The 27,813-nt window shown below is 32.4% G+C and overlaps 1 protein-coding gene across 1 annotated transcript; it reads left to right on the forward strand.

Moving 5' to 3' along the window:
- The first annotated feature begins 9,277 nt into the window (after positions 1-9,277).
- On the forward strand, positions 9,278-25,268 carry LOC132803534 (receptor-like protein 7). Its single transcript, XM_060816742.1, has 5 exons — positions 9,278-9,430; positions 9,614-9,793; positions 11,833-15,065; positions 24,351-24,829; positions 25,162-25,268. Exons 1-5 carry the CDS (start codon positions 9,278-9,280, stop codon positions 25,266-25,268), a joined length of 4,152 nt encoding a protein of 1,383 aa, XP_060672725.1.
- Positions 25,269-27,813: the final 2,545 nt, after the last annotated feature.

The following is a 27,813-nucleotide window of genomic DNA, read 5'->3' on the forward strand; positions in this document are numbered from 1 at the left end:
CAGAAATACTGTAATGAAAGGAACATAGGAGTTTGTCACTAGGTATTTGACCAAATAGGATTGTCTAGTTCCTATAGAACCTACACTAAAATACCCTATTATCACTTAGGAGCCGTGAGAGATGAAAGTCCCATGCACAGTTTTGAATGAGAGAAAGAAGTGAGGAATCCTCTTTTCGACTCTGACTCTCCCACTCCAGTTGTTGCTTTTCTTTTTGTTACTTCCAAAGTAGCTGCTTCAGCTTCAGCCACTCGAATTTTCTATATTCCTGTCCACGAGGTCGAGTTTGACGAGCCTGAACACCCCGAAGGGGCCATCATCATCTTTCTGTATTCGGTCTCGGCAATAATGACGGTCTCCACACTAAAAACAACAACAAAAGCAAAAACATCTTTCACATAAAGGAAAAAGTTTTCTATCAAGTAAAGTTTAAAACAAAAGAAAAAAAGAGAAGGCTTGGATGCATGGCAAGATTAAATAAAAGAGAGGTATGACATACGGCAATGGTATATGAAATGAAAGGCTAGCAACAGAGTTGGAGATGAGCGCTAGACAATGGTTACTACTTCAGAAAGCACCTTAGCAATTTCCAATAATGCCCCTATCGACCTCAGTCTTGTTTTTTTTGAGCTTGAGTCTAAAACTTTACTATCTCATTAAAAGCCGAATATCCATATATATATATATATATATATTATATTTATGGAAGATAGTCAGGCCACTTCTAGCTGTTCCAGCAATTATGCCTGCTCTAGCCCTACCATCCACCCCTATCATCATAATATAAAAGGGTACTTTCGAGCTGATCTGTAACGGACAAAAGCGATCATTAGTTGGACTGGTCTGTGATTGGTCAAGGCGACCGAAAGGGCACATACCTCCTCCACATTCCACTATGAACTCGTCAAAATTTGAAATCATTAAAAATCTTATTAAAATCCACATAAAATGATAACTCGTGTAAGTGAAAGTAGATATTTTATATGCATAAAGCAACCATTTCAATCAATTTATATATACGTAAAATATCCAAAACACATATAAATTATTCTATATACTCAAAACATTTTAAAAATTATAAACATTCACTGTGCTGCAGATGCTCACTTATGCTTCTCTGCAGGATCGCCTACAGGCTCAACTCAAGTGCCTGTAATATAATAAAAATATTTCTTAGGCTCCAATAACTAAACCAAAGACTTTTTTTTTTACCACCAAATGTCTTAAATTAATTTATACTACTATAAAGTTATATAAATTGGACAATGAGCAGTCCAATTATAGAGCGTACCCTTAGGATCCGGTATCCAAAATTGGGGATTTTCATCTGAAGCCTAAACTTTCAAAATTGAACCTCCTAATGGGTTCTAATAATATCCAATTTCACTAATCAAAATTCAATTTTAACCAATTTGATCGATCTTGTCCAAGCACAGTCCAAATTTATTCAAAAATTAACTATTTGACCCAAAAATGGAAAAAATTATCAAACGATCTACAAAATTCACAAACTTTATATCAACGAAAAGCCCAAGAGACAAAAAACCCATCAATATAAAGTTTTGTTGTAGAGGCCATCATATGAAGCAATGATTTTGCTTACTCGATAACCATAACAAACAAAGGCAGGGTTATGCTTTATGAGAAGATCCAAGAAGTTTTCGTAGTCATTGACCTTTCAAGTAACAGATTTGAAGGATCAATTCCACAGAGCTTGGGGATCTTACAAGGGCTTCATGCGCTCAACCTTTCCATCAACATTCTCGAAGGTAATATCATATCATCCTTGGGAAACATACAAAGCTCGAATTGCTTAATCTCTCCAACAACAAGCTCTCAAGACATATCCCTCCATAGCTTGGCCAATTGACATTTCTTGGAGTGTTTAAGGTTTCTCATAACCATCTTAGAGGACCTATACCCCAAACGAATTAGCTTGAGACATTTGGTATCTATTCTTATGAGGTAAACATGGGATTATGTGGAAATCCATTGCCAAAAAAGTGTGAAATTTGGTACTAAAGAGAATAGCATAGAGAATGATGAAATAGAGGAAAAGCTTATTCTTTACATTAACTAATAACCAAAAATATATACACAGTGTTGTTACAAGAGATATAGTTAGCTATAATTATACAAGCTTATCCGACATTACAACAGATAGAGATAAGCACAAGATATAGAATAGTTAATCCTTATTATGCCCCCTCAAGATTATAGAGCACTGGCAAACATTAATCTTGGAATGAAAAGAAAGAAAAGGTTGCTTAGATAGAGGCTTGGTAAGCACATCGGCTAGCTGATCACCACTGGCAACATGCACAACATGTAAAGAACCATTTTGGACCCGCTCATGCACAAAATGAAAATCTGCAGCAACATGTTTCATATTGGAATGAAAAATAGGATCAGAGCAAAGATAAGTAGCACCCAGATTATCATAGTACACAACTGGTGGGTCAGGGGAAGGAACACCAAGTTCATTGAGGAGAGACCGAAGCCAAGATAATTCAATGGTGGCATTGGCAACAACTCTATATTCAGCCTCTTAAGAAGATCGGGACATAGATTTTTGCTTTTTAGAGGACTAAAAAACTGGATTACCATCAAGAGAAACAATGTAGGCAGTGGTGGAGCAACGATCATCTCTATCTCCTGCCCAATCTACAACAGAAAAGGCATGCAAAGTAAGAGGCGATGATCGGTGAAGAAACAAGCCAAGGTTACTTGTACCCTAAAGATAACGCAAGAGGCGCTTGAGAACGCTCCAATGGATTTCAGTGGGAGAATGCATATATTGAGTAAGTTTGTTGACTGAGTATGCAATATCCGGCCGGGTGATTGACAAACATTGCAAGCTGCCCACTATCTGCTGATAATTTGTAGAGTTGGCGAGCGGAGCACCATTATGTGCAAAAAGCACCTCATCGGCAAGAGGAGTAGCTACTGGTTTAGCATTAGTCGTATTGGTACGTTGCAGAAGATCAAGAACGTACTATTATTGGGAAAAGAAAAGACCAGGCTTGGAAGGAAGCACCTTACCACCTAGAAAATAGTGAAGGGGACCTAAGTCTTTGAGAGAAAAATGACCTGTAAGAGCACATATGAAAGACTGTAAAATAGGCCCCACGGGCTTGATATAATGCTCTTACAAGCCGTAAATGACTTTCTTGAGTTTACAGACATTAGTGGGATTATAAGAGTCGATAAAACCAGCAGGCTATTGCATAAAAACGTCCTCATCCAAGCTACCATTTAAGAAAGCATTGTTGACATCTAGCTGTCGAAGTGGCCAATCATTAGCCAAGGCAATGCTCAAGACAACTCGAATGGTAGCAGGCTTGATTACGGGACTGAACATCTCAGTATAATCGACACCAGGTTTTTGAGTATATCCTTTCGCAACTAGATGAGCTTTCAGCTGCTCCACAGAACCATCGGGATTACGTTTGATCCGAAAACCCATTTACTGCCTACTACATTATGCTGAGATTGGAGAGGAACAAGCTCCCACGTATCATTCTGCAGCAAAGCATTATATTCCTTATCCATAGCAATACGCCAAGCAGGAATAGATAAGGCCTTGGAAATAGATTTTGGTTCTTCAAGAAAGTCCGATGAATCAGTGGTAGCCAAGAAAAACTGGCGTTTTGGCTTGAAAATTTGGTTGAGGGACCTGGTTCTCATGGCATGGGTTCTCTTGGGAGGTGATAGAGGAGAGGATATGGAGGGTAAGGGGGACCGCAACATTAATGGTTGACTAGCTGGAGAAGACGTTGTTAGGTGTGCAGGTGATAAGCGGATGGGGCCAGACAGCAGTTGGGAGGACCCATGGATAGGTGAAGATGAATGGCGTGCACAGTTGGATCGAGAGAGAGATAATGGGGTCGAACATGGACTCTGCATGGGAGTAATATCTTATGTGGAGGAAGAAGTATTGTTTTTTGAATTGGAGAATATAGATGACTGACATAAAGAAGTAGGAGATGAGTTAGTAAATGGCACTAGTTGATGTGGTGGAGCCAAAAAAATGTAAGAGGAAGAAAGAGATTAAGTTGGAGAGGGAAACTATCCTTGTCATTAAAAAGAGATTGGAACAGAAAGATATGTTCTACAAAGGTGACATGTCGAGAGATAAAGACAACACCTTGAGACGGAGAAAAGCATCTATATCCATTCTGTGAAGGTAAGTATCCTAAGAAGACACATGGTTTGGAGCAGGACTCTAATTTATGTGAATTATATGGTCAAAGGAATGGATAACATAGACATCCAAATGTACGTAGAAAATTATAATTAGATAATTTATTAAATAATTTTTGAAAAGGATATTGATTTTTAAAGTGACAGTGGTCATCCTATTAATAAGAAACACGGCAGTGTGGAAAGCATAGGACCAAAATTTTAAAGGTAATTGGCATGTGAAAGTAAAGCTCGATGAGTTTCATGAATATGCCTATAACGACGTTCAGTAAAACCATTCTATTCTGGTGTATAGGGGGTAGTTAAAAAATGCGAAATCCCATGATTAGCAAAAAGAGGTTTTAATTTGATGAATTCCCCTCCATTGTCAGAATAAAAAAAAATTATTTTTGTTTGAAAATATTTTTCCACAACCTTTTTAAAATTTACAAAAACTAAAAAAACATCAGACTTATTTTTTAAAGGAAACAACCATATATACTTTGTAAAGTGATCAACAAAAAGCACATAATAACTATACCCATCATGAGATTTTATTTTGGAAGGTCCCCATACATCAGAATAAATAAATTGAAGTGGTCTAGAACTACTCATAGAAGACACACCAAATGGTAATTTGTGTGCTTTATTACAAACACATTCATTACAATTAAAATTTTTGGAGTGAGACACAAGAAGACAAAACTGAGACACCATGTTTCGTAAGACCTTGAAAGAGGGATGACCTAAACTAGAGTGCCAATCATACAGAGAGACTTTATTAGCCTAAAAGACAATAGGAGGGCCATTCATAAACACCATTACTGTGTGGTCCTTGAAGCAGTACTGACCCCGTCTGTAAATCCTTAACAAAAAAAAAAACAATGTGGCAAAATTCAATGGAAGTATTATTTGTCTGACAAAATTTGGAAACAGACAAAAGATTACTTTTCATTTCAGGAACACAAAGGATATCAGATAACAAAAAAGACTTTTGTGGAGTGTTGAGAGATGTAGAACCTGTATGAATTATGGATAGTTTATTACCATTTCCCACCGACATTTCATCAGTTCCATCATACTCTGAGTGAATTGCAAGGTTCTAGAAGTCTGTGGCTACATGGTGGGAAGCTCCTAAATCGAGTAACCATGTTGAATTAGGTGAAGAAGAAGTACCCGGTTGCTATCCAAGAATCCCAAGACCAGGTGGATTAACGTGATAAGCAAGAGGAGGTGGACGAGGCCAAAAACCTAGTGGATTAGATCGAGATGGCGAATATGTCCACTGTTGCTTAAGCAATGGGTAGAATCTTGCAGAATGACCGATTTGATCACACAACTGACATTTTCCTTTGTATGTGGTTGCACGACCAAAATTTGGAGGCCTCACAAATGAAGCTTAGGCAACTGATTGAGAAGATGGCTTAGATCCTTTCCGTGAGAAGGGCAGCCTAAATGAGGAACGATTGGCCACATGTACTATGATAGGAGTTGTGACAGATGAGAGAGAAAGCCATTTGAGGTAGGAATCATACTCGAGCAGTTGCTCATGAAGGTCATCAATTGAAACAGCAGAGTCTCTTATGCGATAGGCAGCAGAAATGTCTTTGAAATCAGAGGATAAGCCATTTAAAAAATAGAGAATGAGACTTTCATTCGAAACTAGTGAGCAAAGTAATGCTAGCTCTTTTGCTGTGGTTCGAATATCAAGAAGATACATTGTTATGTTCCAATGACCTTGGGCTAGAATACAATGTTCTTAAAGTCTCATTATATGAGATCCAGAGGGCTTGGCAAAATGAGTGGCCAATTTCTTCCATGCATCAGATGAAGTTGCAAGACCAGAAACCAAATACGAGACTTCCGGCGTGAGAGAGGCTTGAATATCATTGAGTAAGAATTTATCTTGCCGAATCTAGAAGGAATACTGAGGATTTGGTTTGATAATAAGGCCAGAATCAATTGTTTCAGTGATGGTCGGTGGAGGACATGGATATGATCCATCAACAAAACCAAATAGATCATAGGCAATTAAAAGAGAATAAAATTGAGCTCTCCATGGAAAGTAGGTAGAAGCCATAAGCTTCAAGGGTGCCTAAGAGGCAACATTTAGAACAACAAGATTTTGGTCTCGAATAGATGGTTTGGTCAAAACAACAACAGAGGAATTGAGATCAATTTGGACGGTAGAAGAAGGAAGATCAGATGAGTTGTGAGCCATGAGAAAGCAGGGAAGAGACGTTGAGGGAAAAAAAAACTCGTTAGAGTGTTAGGGCTGATACCATAAAGAGAATAGCACAAAGAATAATGAAATAGAGGAAAAGCTTATTCTTTACATTAACTGATAACTAAAAATATATACACACTATGCTATTACAAGAGATATAGTTAGCCATAACTATACAAGCTTATCCAACACTACAACAGATAGAGATAAGCCCAAGATATGGAAGAGTTAATCCTTATTAGGTACCACCTGCAGGTTTTCAAGAAGAACAAAGTCTGCATTGGAGTTTCATTTGACGACAATTGTACCAGGATATGTGAGTGGACTAGTGATTGGGGTGGTTATTGGGCAAATATTTGCAACTAAGAAACATGACTGGTCTGTGAAGACTTTTGGATAGGGGAAACTAAAAGGCAGAAGGGTGAAAAGGGGTCAGCGAAGAAGTTGAAGTTTATGCAATATGTCATAATTTTATGGATTTTCCTAATTTCCTTGTATCTTTTCTTTTAGTACTGTCTATCACTATATATAGATTGGATGCTTAAATTTTTATTTCAAAGAAAGTATTTCACTTCCATCGATCTAATGGATACTACATCCTGTAAAAGCAAACCAGACTCTTCTATTCATCTAATCGTTTTACCATCAGAAATTAATTACATTTACTTGTGTATTGCACATGTGTAGGACCTTTTAAATGAAACATGTTTTTGGGTTAATAGTATATGTCTCTTCACTCATTTATATGGATGTGAAGTACACATTCAAATCTCAACTCAAAGAGAGAGACATACAAAACCCGTTTAGACAAGTAGGTCTTGCGATTTTTTTTTTAATAATTTACATTTTTTTAAAAAAAAATTTCAAAATTATATAGTTAATTAACTTGGATATTATTTGACTTTTTTCTTATGTTTTTTCTCTGCATTTTTTTGCTTTAATATTCTTGTTAATCTATCATTTAATATGAAAAACATTCAAATTTATTTTCTATATAAAGATTATGGCTAATCATCAAAATCTTAAAATTTTCTGCATAGAACTCGAAGAGAACATACTTTTATTTTTCTTCATTCTAGCACTACATTTATACAAGGGAGTACATCCAATAGAAAGCTTTACATGGGCAATGTTAAATTTTCTAAGCACCAAATTTGAAAGAGAAATTCCACAAGTCATAGAGAGACTTTCTATATATCTCTCTATATATATATTTATATATGTTTTAAGGTCCCATATAAATGGAAATTTTATGGTGAGGACGGTCCGCATAAGGACCGCAGTATTAGTGATGGTTTTTTATAGTATTAATGACGGTTTCTTAGAAAATCGTCACCAATACTATGAAAAACTGTTACTAATACTGTGGTCCGCATGAAGACCGTCCGCACCATAGACGGACTGCCCATATAAATATCTCCTGCAAGAATTATAGCTTAATTTATAGCTTAGTGGAGGTGCTTTATCTTCAACCAATGTGGTTAACTTATTTATGAATAACAAAGCTTTCTGATATTTTTCCTTTAGTTATCTTATTTATTATTGTAATGAAGTAGCAACTTTAATATGCTCGAGTTTCACGTGGCCTTCAATGGTGCTGAAACATAGAATTAGAGACAAAAAAAAGGCCAAGTTTATTGATATACTCTATAGATTGTGGCCTAATTGATAATGCTTTTCAGAGTGACTTCCAATATATGTAATTTGATGGATGCAAGAATGTCAAGTTAATATTGATTATCACAATATTTGGGCATCAAGAAGATAAATTATCTTTTCAGTAGACATAAGTTTTAAAGGAAAAGAATTTCCATTTTAATTGGTCTTTTTTTTTTTTTTTGTGGAGAGGGGGGGGGGGGGGGAATTTGAAAGTTTATCCTCAAAGTTTTATACTAGTTTATATGCATCAATCTGTAGTCTCCTTATTGGTGTTGTTTTATTGATTTTACCCTTGATATTGTTATATGATTTTGAGCCTTCAAAAATATGTAGTCAATCATCTAGATAAACATTATAGGAAAATTAAAATCTCTCCTTGATGCATTAAACTGTGAGAGGACCAACAAGTTATTCGTTCTGTTTCCATCTTTTTCTAACTAGACATTTGAATGTGCATTAATAATTAATAAGGTTTATTAATGTTGAAGATATGCTTTGAGTATGAATACCCCATGTCAGAAAAAGAATACAGAGCTCTGATTGATCTAACTTAGTGCTTAACAAAATCTGTTTTCCCCTTTTATTTTTTATTTTTTATTTTATTTTTAAAATTAGCAAAGGAAACACATGCCTCTGTTTCTTTTTATTTTTTCAGTATTTCACAGTCTAACATTATCTGCTAGCTAGCCCCATAAATTTTTTTTTTTTCAGTTGTCTTCTTTCCAACCTCCATTGTTGTCTATAAAAATGGCCTTCCATTCACTCCCTCTTTCCATCAATATCAAACATTTATTCCCTAAAGCAGCATTGACTTCCTATGCATATTCCTATTCTCACTACTTCATTTTTTCCCATCATCATCACTTGCTTCGCTTCATTTCTCCAACCACTTTGCCACATTGATGACAGTATTGTTTTTGTTGGAATTCAAAAACAGCTTTTTTGTAGACAAGTTTGCTTCTAGAAACCCTTTTGCTTATCCTAAGGTTTTTGTCCTGGTCCTCCTAGAGACTAGAAGAGAGTAGAGATTGCTGCACATGGGATGGTGTAGAGTGTGATAATGAAAGTGGTCGTGTCATTGCTCTTGACTTTAGCAGTAGTTTTCTTTATGGTTCTACAAACTCCATAAGCAGCCTCTTCAATGTTTCTCAATTTTAAAGGCTTAACCTTGCTGATAATGATTTCAACTTCTCTCAAATCTCTTCCGCAATGGCTCTTCTTTCAAGGTTAACGTATCACAACCTTTCTCGTTCACCTTTTCATGGTCAAGTTCCATTGGAGATCTCCAAACTCTCTAATCTGTCTTTCCTTGATCTATCTTACTATGATTTGGAATTGAAGAATCCTAATTTGAGCGGCTTAGTTAGAAATTTAAGTAACCTAAAACAGCTTCATCTTACTTATGTTGGCACATCCTCCGCAGTGCCTAGCTTTTTGCCAAATTTGTCATCATTAACATCCTTACTTCTAAGACATTGCAGGTTGCATGGTGAGTTCCCAAATAGAATTTTTCAACTTCAAAACTAACAATTTCTGAACATACAGAACAACTCTCACCTTACTGGCTATCTACCAGAGTTTCATTCTAATAGTTCTCTTAAGGAATTGCTTCTTTGGAACACAAGTTTCTCAGGTAAAATACCCTCATCTATAGAAAAGCTTCGTTTCTGGCATAAGTTGGATTTTGGAGCATTTAGGTTTTCAGGGTGGTTCCATCTTCACTTGGTAAACTAATTGGGCTTACTTATTTGGACCTATCAAGAAACTATTTTGAGAGTCAAATTCACTCTTTTCTTCAAAACCTTACCCAACTCATTGGGTTAAAGGCTTGGTGAAAATCAATTCAGTGGCGAAAAATTCCATCATGGCTTGAAAACTTTACCCTTCTTACTCACTTAAGCTTTGGAAATAACAGATTGCACGGTCTTGCCCATCTTCCCTTGGTAGACCAACTAGCCTCACTCATTTGGACCTTTCAATGAACAATTTTACGGGTAAAATCCCCTGTTCTCTCCAAGACCTTTCCCAGCTAACTAAATTTAAACTTGGCAGCAATGAATCCATGTAAGTCTTGGCTCATATTTTTTTATGAGCCAAGTTTCAGCAAGCTAAATCCATCTCAATTACAATCTTATCTCGAACCATTCGAGCATATTTACAGTTCTAATAAACATTTTAGTACATGTAGCATTACTAAAATTTTATTCACCAAAACTAAAAACCTGCCTTAGTTATGTTAATTTTATTACATTAGTATTCTCTATAGTGTGCTCAATTGATTTCTTGATTATTTTACAAAATAATATCTCTTATATATATATTTTTTGAAGGATAATATATTTTACATAGACTTTAGAGACCAAATCAAGGGACACGATGCAACATTTCAATATGTAATCTTCAATAAGTTTTAAAATTCATAATGTGATTCCTTAGGAAAAAACAGAATGTAAGAATTCATGCACATCTCGCGGCCAAATTTATTTTGTTATTATTTTTTTGTTGAAAGTTAAGAATATTTTATTAACATGGGGAATTCACAGGGAATGCTAGGTGCTTCACATATGTATAAATATATTCATCTAGTGCTGAGTGGAGGGGCTTTTATCTTCCACCAATATGACTTTAACCTGTCTTTATGACTTTTCTAACAACATATATTTGTGGTTATAAAAGAATTGGTAAAGCCTTTAATCTTTTCTTTTTCTTTACAATATTTTCTTAGTGATGAACCGTATAGAATATGATATGACAATTACCAAGGTTTTCCCAATCTTTTTTCCTTTAATTATCTTATTTGTTATTATAATCTAAAAGTATTATTTAAATTAGCTTAAGTTTCACCTAACTAGAAATGATTACCGATGATAACCTATAAATCTTGGGTTCAAAATTTAAATGGTGAAGCATGGAATTAGAGAGAATATTAGGTCTCTATTGAAATCCTCTTCTGATTTTGTCGAAAAACTTTAAAAAAAATAATAATAATAATAAGTTTCACATACCCTCCAAGGGATTAGAAAGAAAAAAGCCTAAGTTTAAAAATATGATTTACTCTAAATTCGATTGATAAAGTTTTTCAGATTGACTTCCAATGTTGTTGATGATGCAAGAATGTGGCTAAATTTTGATTATTACAATATTTGGACACAAGGAAGATAAATAATTATTTTTTTTTTTTTCTCTAGAAATAAGTTCTATTGGCAAAAAGTTTCTAGCTGAATTGGCCAACAATTTGTTAGTTCTGTTTCCATCTATTTCTACTAGCTATCTGAAATCTGCAGTACCAATTGTACAACTCTCTAAGATGAAAAACGGTTCTTAATATTTACTAAACAAGTACGAAAGATCATTTATTAATGTTGTAATTAAATATGCTTTTTAAGTATGAAAGACCCTATTCCAGACAGAGCACGGATCATCTAGATTAGTGCTTAACAGAATATGTTTTTCCCTACAAATTTTTTATATTAACAAATGAAACAGTACCTACCTCTGTTTCGTTTTTTTTTATTTATTATTAGTGTTTCACAGTCCAACATTATCTGCTAGTCCAAAACCGCGTTTTTATTTTTTCATGGCTTGGCCACCTTTCCAAACTCCATTGTTGCCTATAAAACTGACCTCCGTTTCCCTTCCTAGTCCCACCATCAACATAAAACACTAATTTCCTCAAAAAAAAAAAAAAAAAAAAAAACATGGTATTTCTACCGCTGCTTCATCTTCTTCTTATAGTCATCACTTGCTTCGCTTATTTTGTGCAGCCACTTTGCCATAATGATGACAGCGTTGCCTTGTTGGAGCTCAACAGCAGCTTTATTATAGGCAAGTTTGCTTCTAAAAATCCTTTTGCATATCCCAAAGTTTCATCCTGGAGACTAGAAGGGAACAGAGATTGCTGCTCATGGAATGGCGTAGAGTGCGATGATGACACAGGTCGTGTCGTTGCTCTAGACCTTAGCAGCAGTTTCCTTCATGGTTCTATAAACTCCACCAGCACCCTCTTCAACCTTACTCAACTTCAAAGGCTTAACCTTGCTGATAATGATTTTAACTTCTCTCATATCCCTTCTGCAATGGGTCATCTTTCAAGGTTAACATATCTCAACCTTTCTCATTCATCTTTTTGTGGTCAAGTTCCATTTGAGATCTCAGGACTCTCAAATCTGTCTTTCCTTGATCTGTCTTACAATGATTTGGAATTGAAGAGTCCAAATTTGAGAAGGTTGGTTGGAAATTTAATAAAGCTGAAACAACTTCATCTTACTTATGTTGATATATCCTCCACAGTGCCTAGCTTTTTGGCAAATTTCTCTTCATTAACGTCCTTACTTCTAGGTGATTGCGGATTGCAAGGTGAGTTCCCAAACAGAATTTTTCAACTTCCAAACCTACAAGTTCTTAATTTGAGGAACAACCCTGGTCTTACTGGCTATCTACCTGAATTTCACTCTAATAGTTCTTTTGAGGTATTGCTACTTTACAACACAAGTTTTTCTGGAAAAATACCCACTTCCATTAAAAACCTTCATTTAATGCTTCAGTTAGATTTTGGAGCTTGTAGGCTTTCAGGGTTGGTTCCATCTTCGCTTGGCAAACTAACCAGGCTTACTTTTTTGGACCTTTCAGAAAATAATTTTGAGGGAAATCAATTCCCTTCTTTTCTTCGAAACCTCACCCAGCTCACCAATTTATGGCTAAACAAATGTCAGTTAACGAGTGAAATTCCAGGTTGGCTTGGAAAACTTACCCAATTAACTGATCTTGGACTTTATATAAATAATTTGCATGGTCACATCCCATCATCCCTTGGTAAACTAACAAGCCTCACCTATTTGGACCTTGGAGCAAACGATTTTGAGAGTCAAATCCCTTCTTTTCTTCGAAACCTCACCCAACTCACTGTGTTATTTCTTGATGATGGTCAATTCACGGGTGAAATTCCATCTTGGTTTGAAACTTTTACCCTTTTGAATCATCTAAATCTTGGAATGAATAAATTGCATGGTCTTATCCCATCTTCCCTTGGTAAACTAACAAGCCTCACCTATTTGGACCTTGGAGCAAACGATTTTGAGAGTCAAATCCCTTCTTTTCTTCGAAACCTCACCCAACTCACTGTGTTATTTCTTGATGATAGTCAATTCACGGGTGAAATTCCATCTTGGTTTGAAACTTTTACCCTTTTGAATCATCTAAATCTTGGAATGAATAAATTGCATGGTCTTATCCCATCTTCCCTTGGTAGACTAAGTAGCCTCACTTATTTGGACCTTTCAGCAAACAGTTTCAAGGGCCACATCCCCTGTTTTCTTCGAAACCTCACGAACCTTGAATACCTTTCTCTTCATGACAATGAATTGAGTGGCACATTGAACTTTGACATGTTTCTTGGCATGAAAAATCTAAACACGCTTTTATTAGGGCGTAACAAGTTGTCTAAACTTGTCCAGACTAGCAAAATGAATGCGACTGTTCCAAGGTTCCAAAGTTTAGACTTGAGTTCAAGCAATTTAACCAAATTCCCTGATTTTTTAAGGTATCAAGATAGATTAGAGCGGTTGGTTTTATATGGAAACAAGATACATGGTCAAGTACCCAGATGGATATGGAACATGAGCACAGAGACAATGGCCAATGTGGACATTTCTGACAACTCCTTGACAGGCTTTGAACAAACTCCAGTTTTCATTGCTTGGGTTCACTTGATGAGCTTAGATCTCTCATTCAGCAAACTAAAAGGCCAGTTACCGATTCCTCCACCGTCCATGGTGGACTACCATGTCTCAAACAACAAACTGACCGGAAAAATATCTCCCTTCTTCTGCAATCTGAGTTCCCTTCTAGTGCTTGATTTGTCTAATAACCAATTGACAGGTAAGCTTCCACAATGTTTGGAAAATTTCAGGAATACTTTACTGGCCTTGAATATGAGTAACAACCATTTTCATGGTAGCATTCCCCAATTGTGTCCAAATGGAAGCAATGTGAGAATGATTGATCTAAGCCACAATCAGTTTCAAGGACGTTTACCACAAATGTTGGCCAATTGTACGATGCTGGAAGTTCTTAATCTCGGGAACAATCGATTCAATGATGTTTTCCCTTCATGGTTAGGGACTCTTCCAAACTTAAGGCTACTTGTACTTCGATCCAACAACCTCCAAGGAGTGATAAGGAAACATAGCAACCCTGGTTTTTCTAGTCTGCATGTTTTTGATATCTCCAATAACAGTTTTAAAGGTGAATTGCCATCTGAATTCTTTAAAAATTTGAAGGCCATGAGATTTAAAGATGCTGCCAATTCATCGTATCTGGTGGCAAACTTTAGTTTTGTTGTAAAGGCCGTTCGATGGGGGGAGGAATTTGCTTACTCAATAACCATAACAAACAAAGGCAGGGTTATGCTTTATGAGAAGATCCAAGAAGCTTTTGTAGTCATTGACGTTTCAAATAACAGATTTGAGGGATCAATTCCAGAGAGTTTCGGTATCCTACAAGGGCTTCATGTGCTTAATCTTTCGAACAACATTCTCACTGGTAAAATCCCATCATCCTTTGGAAGCATAACAAATCTTGAATCACTTGATCTTTCAAACAACAACCTCTCAGGACATATCCCTACACAACTTGGACAATTGACATTTCTTGCTGTCTTTAAGGTCTCTTATAACCATCTGATTGGACCTATACCCCAAATGAACCAACTTATCACATTTGATGTCAGTTCATATGAGGGGAACCTGGGATTATGCGGAATTCCATTGCCAAAAAATTGTGAAAGTTCAGTACCTCCTTCAGGTTTTCAAGATGAACAAGATTCAAACTCTGCATTGGAGCTTCGTTGGATGACAATTGTGCCAGGATATGTGAGTGGGCTAGTAATTGGAGTGGTTATTGGGCAGATATTTGCAACCAAGAAGCATGACTGGTTTGTGGAGACTTTTGGGCAGGCGAAATTAAAAGGCAGAAGGGTGAAAAGGGGTCGGCGAAGAAGGTGAAGTGTAGGCAATATGTCATAATAACATGGAGTTTCCTAATTTCCTTGTATATTTTAGTAGTGTGTACCATTAAGATATTGGGTGCTTATTAATAATAATAATAATAATATCATTATTATATTAGTTTTATTTTTTATTTTTTATTTTTTTATTTTTTCGCATGCAAGAGTATTTCATTTCTATTCGTCTGATGGAAACTACGTCCTGCAAAAGCAAACCAGACACTTTTATTTATCTAATGGATTTACCATCAGAAATTAATTACATGTGTAGGACTTTCAAAATGAAAAATGACTTTGGTTCTGTTTCACTCCTTTATATGGATATGAAGTATGCTCTCACCCAGAGGAGACCTGCGAAACTTGTTTGGACAAGGGAAAAGTTGGTCTTCCAGTCAGTTTTTTTTTTTTTTTAATTATTTTTCAAAATTATATCTGTAATTAACATTGAGATTATTTGACTTTTTGTTCTCTTTTTTCTGTGCTTTTTTTTTTTTTTTTCGTTGCTTTAAAATTCTTGTCTATCATTTAAAATGAAAAATATGCAGATTAGTTTCCATACAAAGATTATTGGCTAAATTATCGTTATGAACACGAATCATGCATATATATTCTACCAACTGAGAAGAGGAATCGTAAATATTGTTTTTTTTTCTTTTTCTTTTTTTGTTTGAATCATCGAAAATATTGTTCGATTGCAACCAAGTAAAACAATTATATGTATGTTGTCCTCATTATACAGGGGAAAAAAACAAAATTAAAACAATTAGCAATTTTTTTTTTTCTGTTTTTCATTTGCAAAACAATCAAACTAGTTTTCAAAGTTCTAAAAAAAAAAGAAAACAAGATATTTCAAAGGCTTATCTATATATATATATATATATATGCTTTTATATATATATATATATATATATGTATATATACACATTAAATTTCCAGTATCATTAAAACCTTTGACAAATAAATGCTCAATAAATAAATAATCTCTCTAAAAATAAAATTATTTGGTTCCAACTCACTAAATCCATAAGATGATAAATTTTTAAAAGATGTTTTAGGACCCATTATATTTATAAATTAATAATTGATTAAATTTTGGTAAAAATAATATATATAAATATATATATATATATAGTTAGTCAAAAGTAAGGTTTATCTTACGTTATTAAATTAAGATCTAATTTCGATAACCATTGAATCAAATCAAATATTTGGATTTAAAATTTAGAAAAATTGTCAAATATGGATTTATTGCTATAATAAATTTCTATTTAAAAAAAAATGAACTTTGTCAAGATTCTGTAATTAATAATTGTAATTTTTAAATTTTAATCTATAATGTGACCTAAAGGCTTAAAAAAAAAAAAAAAACTCATATTAGACCTCATATTAAGGACTTTATTTTATCCTAATTATAGTAAAGTTCAAATAAAGTTCTTAATATAATGACTAATATGAGATTTTTTTTTTCAATCATTGCATGGCATTAAGGTGGGTATTGATATTTAGAAATATATTTATTAATCACAGATTTTAATAAAGTTCATTTTTTCTAAATAGGATTTTTATATGTTACTAAATTTATATTTAATTATTTTTTAAATTTAAAATCTTAATTTTTAATATGATCTAATAATCATTATAGGTGGATTTTACTTAAGTTTAACTATATATATATATATATATATAAACATTTATAATACATATTAGAGAAATTTTACTTAACATTTTTTATTTTTATTTTTATTTTTTCAATTTAGTTTTTTTTTTCTAAAATATGTATCTTAGTTTTTTACTTCTTCTTTATATCAAAACTAAATTCAGTATCATCTTTAATTATTTGTAACTCATACATCATTTTGGATATTTCTTCTTATTTTGTAACGAACAACTGCTTAAAATACTATAATTTGAAAGGTGAAGAAACATTGATTATAATGTAACTGTTATGTGGATCATTATTATTATCGATGATCATATTTATTAAGCCTTGAATGAATATAAAAATAATTTTTTTGAGCTTTTATGAATGTATGTTAGTATTAACTTTTATATAAATCTATTATCTATTTATATGTTAATTTTAAGGCTCTTTATGTACAAATTAATTTTTTACTTTCTATATGCACAAACTAATTTTTTATTTTGTATTTTTTTATTATTTATAAGTTATAAATATCTCTTTTTTTTTTTTAAATAGATAGTTATAAATATGCAATGGTAAAATGAAAAATACATATATAATTATAATTAGTACAATTATTTATTATAAAAATATAAATTTTTTTATTATTATTATTTTTTTAAAAATTTTATGGAGCATCGAGGTAAGTTCCGTTGGGATTAAAAGTGACTTTGAATATAGTGATCCGATGGGAGGTGAAAAGTGGAAACTTTGGAGGAGAGAACCAGAAGTATGAAACCTCTCCCCTGCTACGTTACCTCTTGGTCAGAAAGAAGGAGGAAGGGCAGGTTTTGGAGGTGGAGGATTTGGCGACGGATTTTCCAGGTGCACTCAGGTCTATAACCCGGCGGTTTCTGGAGCATTGGTTTCATTGGTAGCTCTCCCATGGTTTATAGCTCTTAATTTCACTCTTCTACCAATCCATAAAACAGATTGGTCTTTTTCTTAAAATAATCTAATTTTATTTATTTAAGAAATTAAATTTCGTAAATCAATAATTTCCAAAGGACTTTCAATCGAAGACTTTTCCATGGACCTTGGAAATTTTCTGATCTGCTAGGTGTAAGTGTAAGAAGAAGAAAAGCAAACCATTCATCGAAGAAGATGAACATTTTTTAAAATATAAAAACGAATGTAAGAGAGTTTTTATGTAATTTTACTGGAGATCCAGTGTTAGTGTGTGAGATGTGCGAGTAGAAAATTAAGTAAAAAGAACCATCCATCCAGTAGGATGAGATGGGCTTTCTTGATTATTTGGGCTTCAGAATTGAATTAGGATCAACTTTTGGATTTCAAAACAAAAACTTCAAACTACGGCCCATATTATGCTGTTGAAGGTTGGCCTTGATGCCTTTGGTGTGTTTTAGAGGTGTTTTGAATTCTTACTTTTTTTTTTTGAATTTTTTTTTTATTTTTTATTTGTGGTTGAAAAACTTGGTCGTTCAGATATCATTTTGAAGGTTTTCCAACTTTTCATGTAAAGAAAAAAGACTAACTTAGTTCAGAATTTTATTCAGCAAAAGAACTTAGGCAGTTATGCTAATTATATTATATTGTTATCCTCAATAGTGTGCTTAATTGATTTCTTGATTATCTTAGTGGATAAATATATTTTACACAGACATTAGAAACCAAATCAAGGGACATGATCATGCAACATTTCGTTAATAACTTTCAGAATACAAGATTTGATTCATTAGAGGAAAAAAAAAAAAAAAGGGGGTAAAAATTCATGCAGATCTCGCGGCCAAATTTATTTTGTTATGATATTTTGGTTGAAAGTTACGAATATTTTATTAACACAGAGAATTTACATGGAATGGTTGGTGCTTTACATATATATATATATATATATCCATCTAGTGCTTAGTGGAGGTGCTTTGTCTTCCAACAAATACGACTCTGCCTTAGGACTTTTCCAACAAGTATTGGCCAAGGTATTATAAACGATGTAGACTATAGTATTTTCTGAATGACAAACGATGTAGACTATAGTATGAAAATTACCAAGCTTTTTCCGATCTTTTTCCTTTAATTATTTTATTTGATTATTAAATAATCAAGTCCACTTTAGTTAGATCAAATTTCATGTCGGACAGTATTTGAAAAAATAAAAATAAAAATTCATGCCCTTTTGATCTTTTTTAGTGTTGTTCCGGCTATTTTTTCAAGAAAAAGATTCGCTAGGCAATTGGTTCGCCCAAGAACCACTCATTTCCATTTCTTTTCGAGTTAACTGCATGGAATCTTATCACATACGAGCTGATTCAATGGGATCTCTTCTTTCTATTCCTTTCTTTTTTAATTTAAAGAAATTGCTTGAGCAGGTTTAAAATCTTACCTTTAGCAATGGCAGGAGTCTCTCTTTGTGCATTACCTTTAGGCACCGGACAGTATTTCGGGAAAATATAAAAAAAAAATAATAATAATAATAATAATAATAATCTTTCACATCAAACAATTCAGTTGACAATGATATTCCACCTTTTTTATTTTTTATTTTTTTAAGTGATATTGGGGGTAAGAAAGTACATTTATCATATAATGTAAGGGGGTTTGTATTTTTCTATTTGGATTGACCTGTAGAAATTCCTATGTTGGTCAGCAAAATGTTTATCTGGACTTTATTCAACCCTAAAGATTTCAACCTTTTGCCTACAAATTAAATTAGAAAAAAAAAATGCGACTGTCAGGTGAGATATATATGCATCGACCAAAATGTCGTCTCTGAAAATTATCTATAATATTTAATTTTCAAATAAGCATATACTGTTGTTCATTTATAAATTTGGTTATTCACATATATCAAATTAATCACCTAGTAAATTAAAACCTACATTCTTATTGAGAATAAAACCTAAGGTGGTGCCATTAAAATTGAGAATAAAAAGCTTGGGTTTTGCAATCATGGTGGAGTTTGGGTTAGTAAACGGAGTTCATAAGACTTTAAAAGAGACAGAATAAGAATAAATGATATAACATGAATAAGATGTTAATATTTAAATAGTGAAACAGGGTTAGATATAGAATGTTAATATTTAAATGGTGGAACATGGATGGATACAGAATACCCATTAAAGGACATGCTGGGAGGCATATGCTTCTGATCTTTTTTATTTTTATTTTTATTTTTATTTTTATTTTTGGGGCTTAATGCATAACCTATTTACAGAAAAGGAAAAAAAAAAAAAAAAGAATCTGATAAAAATTATGAAATAAAGGAATCTTAATTTAGAAATATATTCCATTCAAAATTTGGAAACCAATCGCATGGAGGTCCAAACTCTTGAAAAAATAAAAAGTAAAAAATAAAAAATAAAAACTTTTCCTTTTATCATTTATAATAATTTGCACGTTTCAATCGAGTGTCTCAAACCCAAATACAATAATTTACAATAAAAATATTTCCAATAATTTTGTTTATTGCTACATTTTTTTTTTTTTTTTTGGTGTCATATTAGAGAAATAGAACATTTTCAATGGGTATGTTTAAACACTTTGTCAAGTTAATATTGCAAAAATTAATATGATTCTTTACTTTTGAAGAGTTTGTCAAATATTGCAAAGTTTCCTTAAAAGTATAATTTTCTTCAAAAATTTTTTTTATCAAAAATAAAAAAACTTGATATAATATTTGTAATTAATTAATAGTCGTAACAAGGTTTAAAATATCTAATATTTCTTCGATATTTCTATTTTTTGAAGGGGTCAAAATAAAATTTAACTTCGATATGGAAATGGATAGAATTTCCATAATATCCATTGAAATTTCTGAAATTTTGACAAAATTTCCATGAAAGTTTCCATAAAATATCTATATCAAATCCTTAACGATTTGGTTAAAAAATTTATAATTTTCATGGAAATATTCAAAATTTCCACTGAAATTTCAAAAATATCTGATATTTTTCTTTCTTTTTTTTTTTTAAAAAAAAATTCATAAATATTATTGATATTGAGTAAAACTTTTTATCAACTTAACTTCATTGATAATTAAAATTTTTTATCAAATTAAATTCATTGATAATTTTTTTTACCCTTTAATTGCTTTTTAAACATTTAGTGATATAAGCAAAATATAATGAATTGAATTGAATAACATTAATAAGTTCTATTTATTTATTGAATATTGATAAAACAAAAATACAAAGATTGTGGATTATATTTTTGAACCGTAGAAATCTTAATATTTGAAACTATAATGAAAGATGATGATGAAGAGGGCAATCAAATGTACCAATGGATGAACATGAAGGGAATCCTGATCCAAAGATTGCTCAACAAGCTGAAAAAAAAAAAGAATAAAAATTTTCAAAAAATTATTGCTGAAGAAGTAAATTCTAATAGTAGTGATTTATTTTAAAGGCTTATGAGAGAACCAACTAGAACTACTAGTGCTTCAGCTCCATCAGATGGTACACATTCACAATTTGAGACTCAGGAAATTCTGGTCCAAAGATTGCTCAACAAGCTAAAAAAAAAAAAAAAAAAAGGAATAAATGTTCAAAAAGTGATTGCTGAAGAAGTAAATTCTAGTAGTGGTAATTCATTTCAAAAGCTTATGAGAGAGCCAACTAAAATTACTAGTACTTCAACTCCATCAGGTGGTACACATTCACAATTTGAAACTCTTAGTAGTCATTCTAACTCCAGTAGTGATGAAGATTACTTTAATAAATTATTTGAATTAGAAGTTAGAAGAGGTAGTGGCCAAAGGAAATCACCAAGTCAAGAAGTTAAATTAAGTCCATTCACTGATGAATAATATTATACACATGCAATACAAGATGAAGATCATGGGAGTAGAGATGCATATCAAAGATTCAGTTCTATTGGAAAAGACTATATACGTAAAGAAAAATCTATAATGGAGATGTCACAACAATAAAAAGATTCAATTTTTATGACTTTTGGATCTATAAGGGTTGGAAGTCATTTTCATAATTCTTATTCAATAGATATTTATGGAATATCATCAAGTAGCAACTCATAGTTACCATCTCAAACTCAACCATCAGAAAGTAGTAATTATGCACATAGTCAACCAATATGCAAGATCCATATAGTAGGTATATTAATAATTATATGCAAAATTATCAGGGAGATATATTTTTTCATAACTATTTCTCACATTTTACATCTCAAAATCAAAATGAGAAATAAACAGATGATTTTCAACCACCCAAAAATTCTATGTGGTATTAAGATGACATTTATGAACTATAATATAATTGTAATAATCATTTTATATAGTTTAGTTAATAAATAATTTTATCATATATGTATTTTTTTATATATTTTTATTAATAATAATTCATCTATGATCATTAATGCTTATTATAAATCAATTCACTAAGAAGAATATAACATCCATTCAATATTTTAGCAAGTTTTATAATCAATTTGATAATCAAGCTAATTCTAAATTTTGAATAAAAAATTCTACTTTTTAAAACAAATTTCTATCATTTTTTATAATTTTTTTTTATATTCGATATTTTTTGATATTTTTATGAAAATTTTTATATTTTAAACTCTCGATATTTCTATCGATATCGATTTTTTAAACATTGGTTGTAAATAGACTTATGTATATCACTCCAATGGATTTATCTAAACACACTTGATGTGGCAAAAAATATATATATTATTAAGATCACTATTTATTTTTGGAGGATTTGTCAAACATCGTAAGTTTCTTTAAAAAAATATAATTTTTCTAAAAAGTGTTTTTTTAAAAAGAAAAAACTTAATATTATATTTGTAATTAATTAACAACCATAAGTAATTTTTTATACATTATCATTGGAGAACATTTTAAAATTAATTGTATAGTTATACCACCTAGGCTACATGATATCAATTTCTATACCATATTGATAACAATTGATATTCATTATTGAAAATGCTCTAAAACTTTTTATTTGGCATCCATATTTACATGTCTATTTCACTTTTCTTTGTAAGATTGAGAAAGTATTTTATATCACATGTATAAATTGTAAGGTGTTGCCCATTCAAATTACATATTATATATTATTATAAAATAAAGAATCTTTAATACCAAGCCGTAAATTATTTTTTATGTTTTAACTTTTTAGTTTAACCAAACCAAAGAGTATTGATTAATGGACTAAAATATCATGTATTCTTTAAATATTAAATATAATTTTAAATTTTAAACTTTAAAATAGTATAAAAATTAATAATAAAAATTTTAATAAAAGATTAACTATATAGATACATGTACACATGCGTGCGGACGTACGTCAGAATTTTATTTATTTATTTATTTATTATTATTATTTTTCTTTGAGATTCCATTAAAAGATTTAAAATTCAATACTCATTGTGCACTAAGCTGTAAGATGTGGTGGTACACAAAGTCAATCAGATAATGCCACGTGTCAATTAATTAAACATCAATGTTTAAAATGTAAATCAGTATGGCTGAACAATTAAACGCCGTTTCAAAATTTTGCCTTTTCGATTTTTTGTTTTTTTGGTTTTATGCTGACCTCTTTACTCAGATCACGAACCAAGCAACCAGATCTAAATCGCATAGCAGTAAAATTCAAAATCTAGCAAACTAATTCATTAAAATGCATTTTCATCACGACACAGCAAAAAAATTTCCATTCCACCCCCCCCCCCCCCCCCCCCCCCCCCCCAATATTTAATGTGATTCGGTTATTAGCAACCTATATCCATGGGTCCGCAAAGGCGAGAGTTTCGAATTAATTGATAAAGAGAAGAATACAAGTATATCACACCCACACTGTCCTTCACAGCAAGAACAGAAAAGTTTCGGTCTATTTCGAAAACCTTCAAACAATGCTCTGTTTTTGTTCAACCGGAAGAGCACCACTCCCACCGTTCACATATATGGATCCCAGTTTATATTTTCTATATAAAGCAATCTCACGTGAGAAACAAGAGAAGGCACATAATGCTTACACATCTCTGATTGAATTAAATGCCACATCAGCTCATACTTGTCAAAGTAAGCGTCCCAAAGGCTATGTAAGTGTGGGACGTCCCGCTGCTATACGTATGTATTGGCATAAAATTTCCTGTTCAATTGGCGGCCAACTCGTTGTTAGTTCTGTTTCCATCTGAATCTGCACTACAAATTGTACAACTCGAAATAAGAAAAATGTTCCAAAACAAAAGATGATTTAATATTAGCAAATGAAGCCGTACATGCCTCTCTTTCATTTTTGTTTTGTTTTCTTTATTCGTTTTTTTTGTTTTTTGTTTAGTATTTCACAGTTCAACATTATCTGCTAGTGAAACACTTCTGTTTCTCCATGGCTTGGCCATCTTTCCCAACTTCCATTGTTGTCTATAAAAATGATCCCTTTCCCTCCTTAGTCCCACCATCAATATCAAACACTAATTTCCTCAAAAAGACAAAACATGGCATACCTGCCACTGCTTCATCATCTTCTTATCATCATCACATGCTTTGCTTATTTTGTGCAGCCACTTTGCCATAATGATGACAGCATTGCCTTGTTGGAGTTCAAGAACAGCTTTATTATAGACAAGTTTGCTTCTAGAAATCCTTTTGTATATCCCAGAGTTTAATCCTGCAGACTAGAAGAGAATAGAGATTGCTGCTCATGGGATGGTGTAGAGGGCGATACTGACACCGGTCGTGTCTTTATGCTAGACCTTAGCAGCAGTTTCCTTCATGGTTCTATCAACTCCACCAGCACCTTCTTCAACCTTTCTCAACTTCAAAGGCTTAACCTTGCTTATAATGGTTTCGACTTCTCTCAAATCCCTTCTGCAATGGGTCATCTTTCAAGGTTGACATATCTCAACCTTTCTCATTCATCTTTTTATGGTCAAGTTCCATTTGAGATCTCACGACTCTCAAATCTGTCTTTCCTCGCTCTGTCTTACAATGATTTGGTATTGAAGAGTCCAAATTTGAGTAGCTTGGTTAGAAATATAAGGAACTTGAAGCAACTTCATCTTAGTTACGTTGACATATCCTCCACAGTGCCGAGCTTTTTGGCAAATTTTTCATCATTAACATCCTTACTTCTAAGGGATTGCGAATTGCAAGGTAAGTTTCCCAATGTTAGCAGATTAGAGATTTCGAGAATAACTCGAAACAATTTCACAATATTGAAGAACAATCTTACGCCGTTGAAAGCCAATTTTGCAACTACACATATTCTAATGAATTTTCATAAAACAAAATCCTAATTACAAACAATATTTCAACATTGAGGGTTTACCGCTGGTTTTCTAGATTTCTTGGTGGCGTCTGTTCGTGAGGTGTTTGCGTGTCCAGTTATGATCTTCTATAGTGGTAGTGGTGGCGTTGGTTTTAGCGATCGATGTTGCATTGCGTTTGGTGTCCGTTGGTGTGGTTATTCGGGTGTGAGATTCTAGGTTTTTTCACACCAGTGTCAATGGGTTTTCAGAGGTGCTTCCTCGCATTCCTTTTTGGCGTTTTGGCAAGCCATGTTTCTGCTTGCTGGTTCATTTTTGCTCGTTAGTGAGTTGTGCTGGAGTTTGTTCGACAGTGGATCCTCAATTTTCTTCGCCACCGCCGTCTTGTTGGCTTCATTTTCTTTTCGACAGCCTTCTTTTGGGATGGTCTTAAGTTTCATTTTGTACATTGAAACAGTAAAGTGAAGAGAGTAAGTGTGAGTTTTGTTTGAAAAGAGTTATTTTAGAGTGAAATTTTTGTAATTTCATCAAACTTTGGTTTGTTTTTGAGTTTTGCTGCGTTTAAAGAATGTAAAACAACTTGTGAGATTGTATAGAGAGAGATAGGGAAGATAAAATACTTTTCAAACCCCAAGAATTTAAAAGAAAATTGAACATGCATTGGACAGCTGAGGATGACATAAATAAAAGATTTACAATTGTGACGACATATGCCTTTTTGTGGCCCATGAAAGAGGCACAAATCCTACTTCCCCATATTGAATATGGATGGATTATTTATTGGGCAAATTGTGATTTCAAGAAGTGTAAGCTGTTTGCCATGAGTTTTTAGAAAAACAAAAATTCAAGAAGAAGAAAGGGATGAATGAGGCTTAGGAAATGATGTCAACCAATCACGTAACAAACAATCCAGTTTGTGTTTTATAGTTTTTCTAAGATTATTTTATTTTATTGTTTCTGTAGATCGAGTGGGTTAAGATGGGCGTTGGGCTTTAAAATTCAAATTTGGACCAACTTTTGGATTTTCAAAACAAAAAAAAGTTACGGCCCATATTATGCTGCTGAAGGTTGGCCTTTCCGGCCTTCGGTTTGTTTTAGACTTGTTTTAAATTCTTAAATAATTTTCTTTTGTTTAATTCTTATTATATTTTGGTTGAAAATCTATGATTAATATATTACCATGGGCATTCAGATATTACTTTGAAGGTTTGCTAACTTTTCATACAGAAACAAGAGTAACTTATTTCAAAATTTCATATATATCTTAAATATTTTACTGGATAATATATTTTACATAGACTTTGCAAACCAAATTAAGGGGCATGATGTAACATTATGTAATCCTCAATAACTTTCAGACTTCATAATGTGAATCATCAATAAAAAAAAGTAAAAATTTATGCACATTTAGCGGCCAAATTTATTTGGTTATTATTTTTTGGTTGAATTTACATGGAACTGTTGGTGCTTTACATATATATAAATATATTCATTTTAATGCTTGATGGAGACAATATATATATACACACACACACACATTAATTCAAACAATATGTATTTGGTGTATTAAAAGTATTGGCCAAGCCTTTAATTTTTCTTCTTCTTTACAATGTTTTCTTAATGACAAACCATATATATAGACTATAGTATGACAATTACCAATCTTTTTCGGATCTTTTTTCCTTTAATTATCTTATTTGCTATATATATAATTTAGAACTATCTATTTAATTAGCCCAAGTTCCATGTTAAATAGCCCAGTTGACATTGATCACTGGTTATATCTCTTAGATTCTGAGTTTAACATCTAAGTACTGAAATCCCCGTTTCCAAATTTATCCAAAAAAATAAAAAAATAAAAAATAACAAATACTTGTGGGGTCAAATAGTGCTGAAACATGGAATTAGAGAGAAAAAAAAGCCTAAGTTAAAAAATATATGATCACTCTGAATTTTATTGATAAAGTTTTTCATATTGACTTCCAATGTGGTAATTTGATCGATGCAAGAATGATTTTTTCAACAATATATATTTGTTGTGATAAAAGTATTGGCCAAGATGGCCTCTAACCTTTCTTTTTCTTTACAATATTTTCTTAATGACAAGCCATATCGATTATATTATGACAATTATAATGCTTTATCCGATCATTTTTTTTAATTATCTTATTTGTTACTATAATTTTGAAGTATTTTTATTAATAATTTACTCAAAGTTTCATGTTAAATTACCCAATTGGCAATGACAATTGGTAATAACCGTTAGCTTGTGAATTCAAAATATGGTGTTGAAATCTTCCCTTCCCAATTTTTCCCCCAAAAAAAAAAAAAAAAAAGTTTCATGTGGCCTCCAATGGTGTTGAAGCATGGAATCAGAGAGAAAATGCGTAAGTTTAAAAATATTATTACTTTGAATTCAAGTGATAAAGTTTTTCAGGTTGACTTCCAATGTTGTAATTTAATCGATATATACAAGGATGACTTTTCCAACAATATATATTATGGGTTGTATAAGTATGGGTCAAACCTTCTATTTTATTTTATTTTTTAACAATTGTTTTCTTAATGTCAAACCATGTAGACAATAGTATGACAATTACCAAGTATTTTACGATCTTTTTCCCTGAATTGTTTTATTAGTTATTATAATCTAAAAGTATCTATTTTAATTGGTTCAAGTTTTACATTGGACGATCCAATTGACAATGATCATAGATAAATCCTTAGTACTAGATTCAAATTTGGTGTTGAAATTTCTCCCTTCCCAAATTATTAAAAAACAAAAGAAAAAAAAAAGAAAAAAGGAAAATGGAGCAAGGAATTAGAGAGAGAGAGAGAGAAAAAAAAAAAAAACTAAATTTAAAAATATCA

This window comes from Ziziphus jujuba, chromosome 4 (genome assembly GCF_031755915.1).
Source record: "Ziziphus jujuba cultivar Dongzao chromosome 4, ASM3175591v1".
In the NCBI taxonomy this organism is placed as follows: domain Eukaryota; kingdom Viridiplantae; phylum Streptophyta; class Magnoliopsida; order Rosales; family Rhamnaceae; genus Ziziphus; species Ziziphus jujuba.

What these genes read in the sequence shown, in the direction of transcription:
- LOC132803534 (XM_060816742.1), top strand. Translation starts at nt 9,278, where the DNA reads ATGGCTCTTCTTTCAAGGTTAACGTATCACAACCTTTCTCGTTCACCT. An exon ending in GGTGGTTCCATCTTCACTTG is followed by an intron (nt 9,794 to 11,832) that starts GTAAACTAATTG and finishes TATTTTGTGCAG; the next exon opens with CCACTTTGCCATAATGATGA. An exon ending in AAGGGATTGCGAATTGCAAG is followed by an intron (nt 24,830 to 25,161) that starts GTAAGTTTCCCA and finishes GTGAGATTCTAG; the next exon opens with GTTTTTTCACACCAGTGTCA.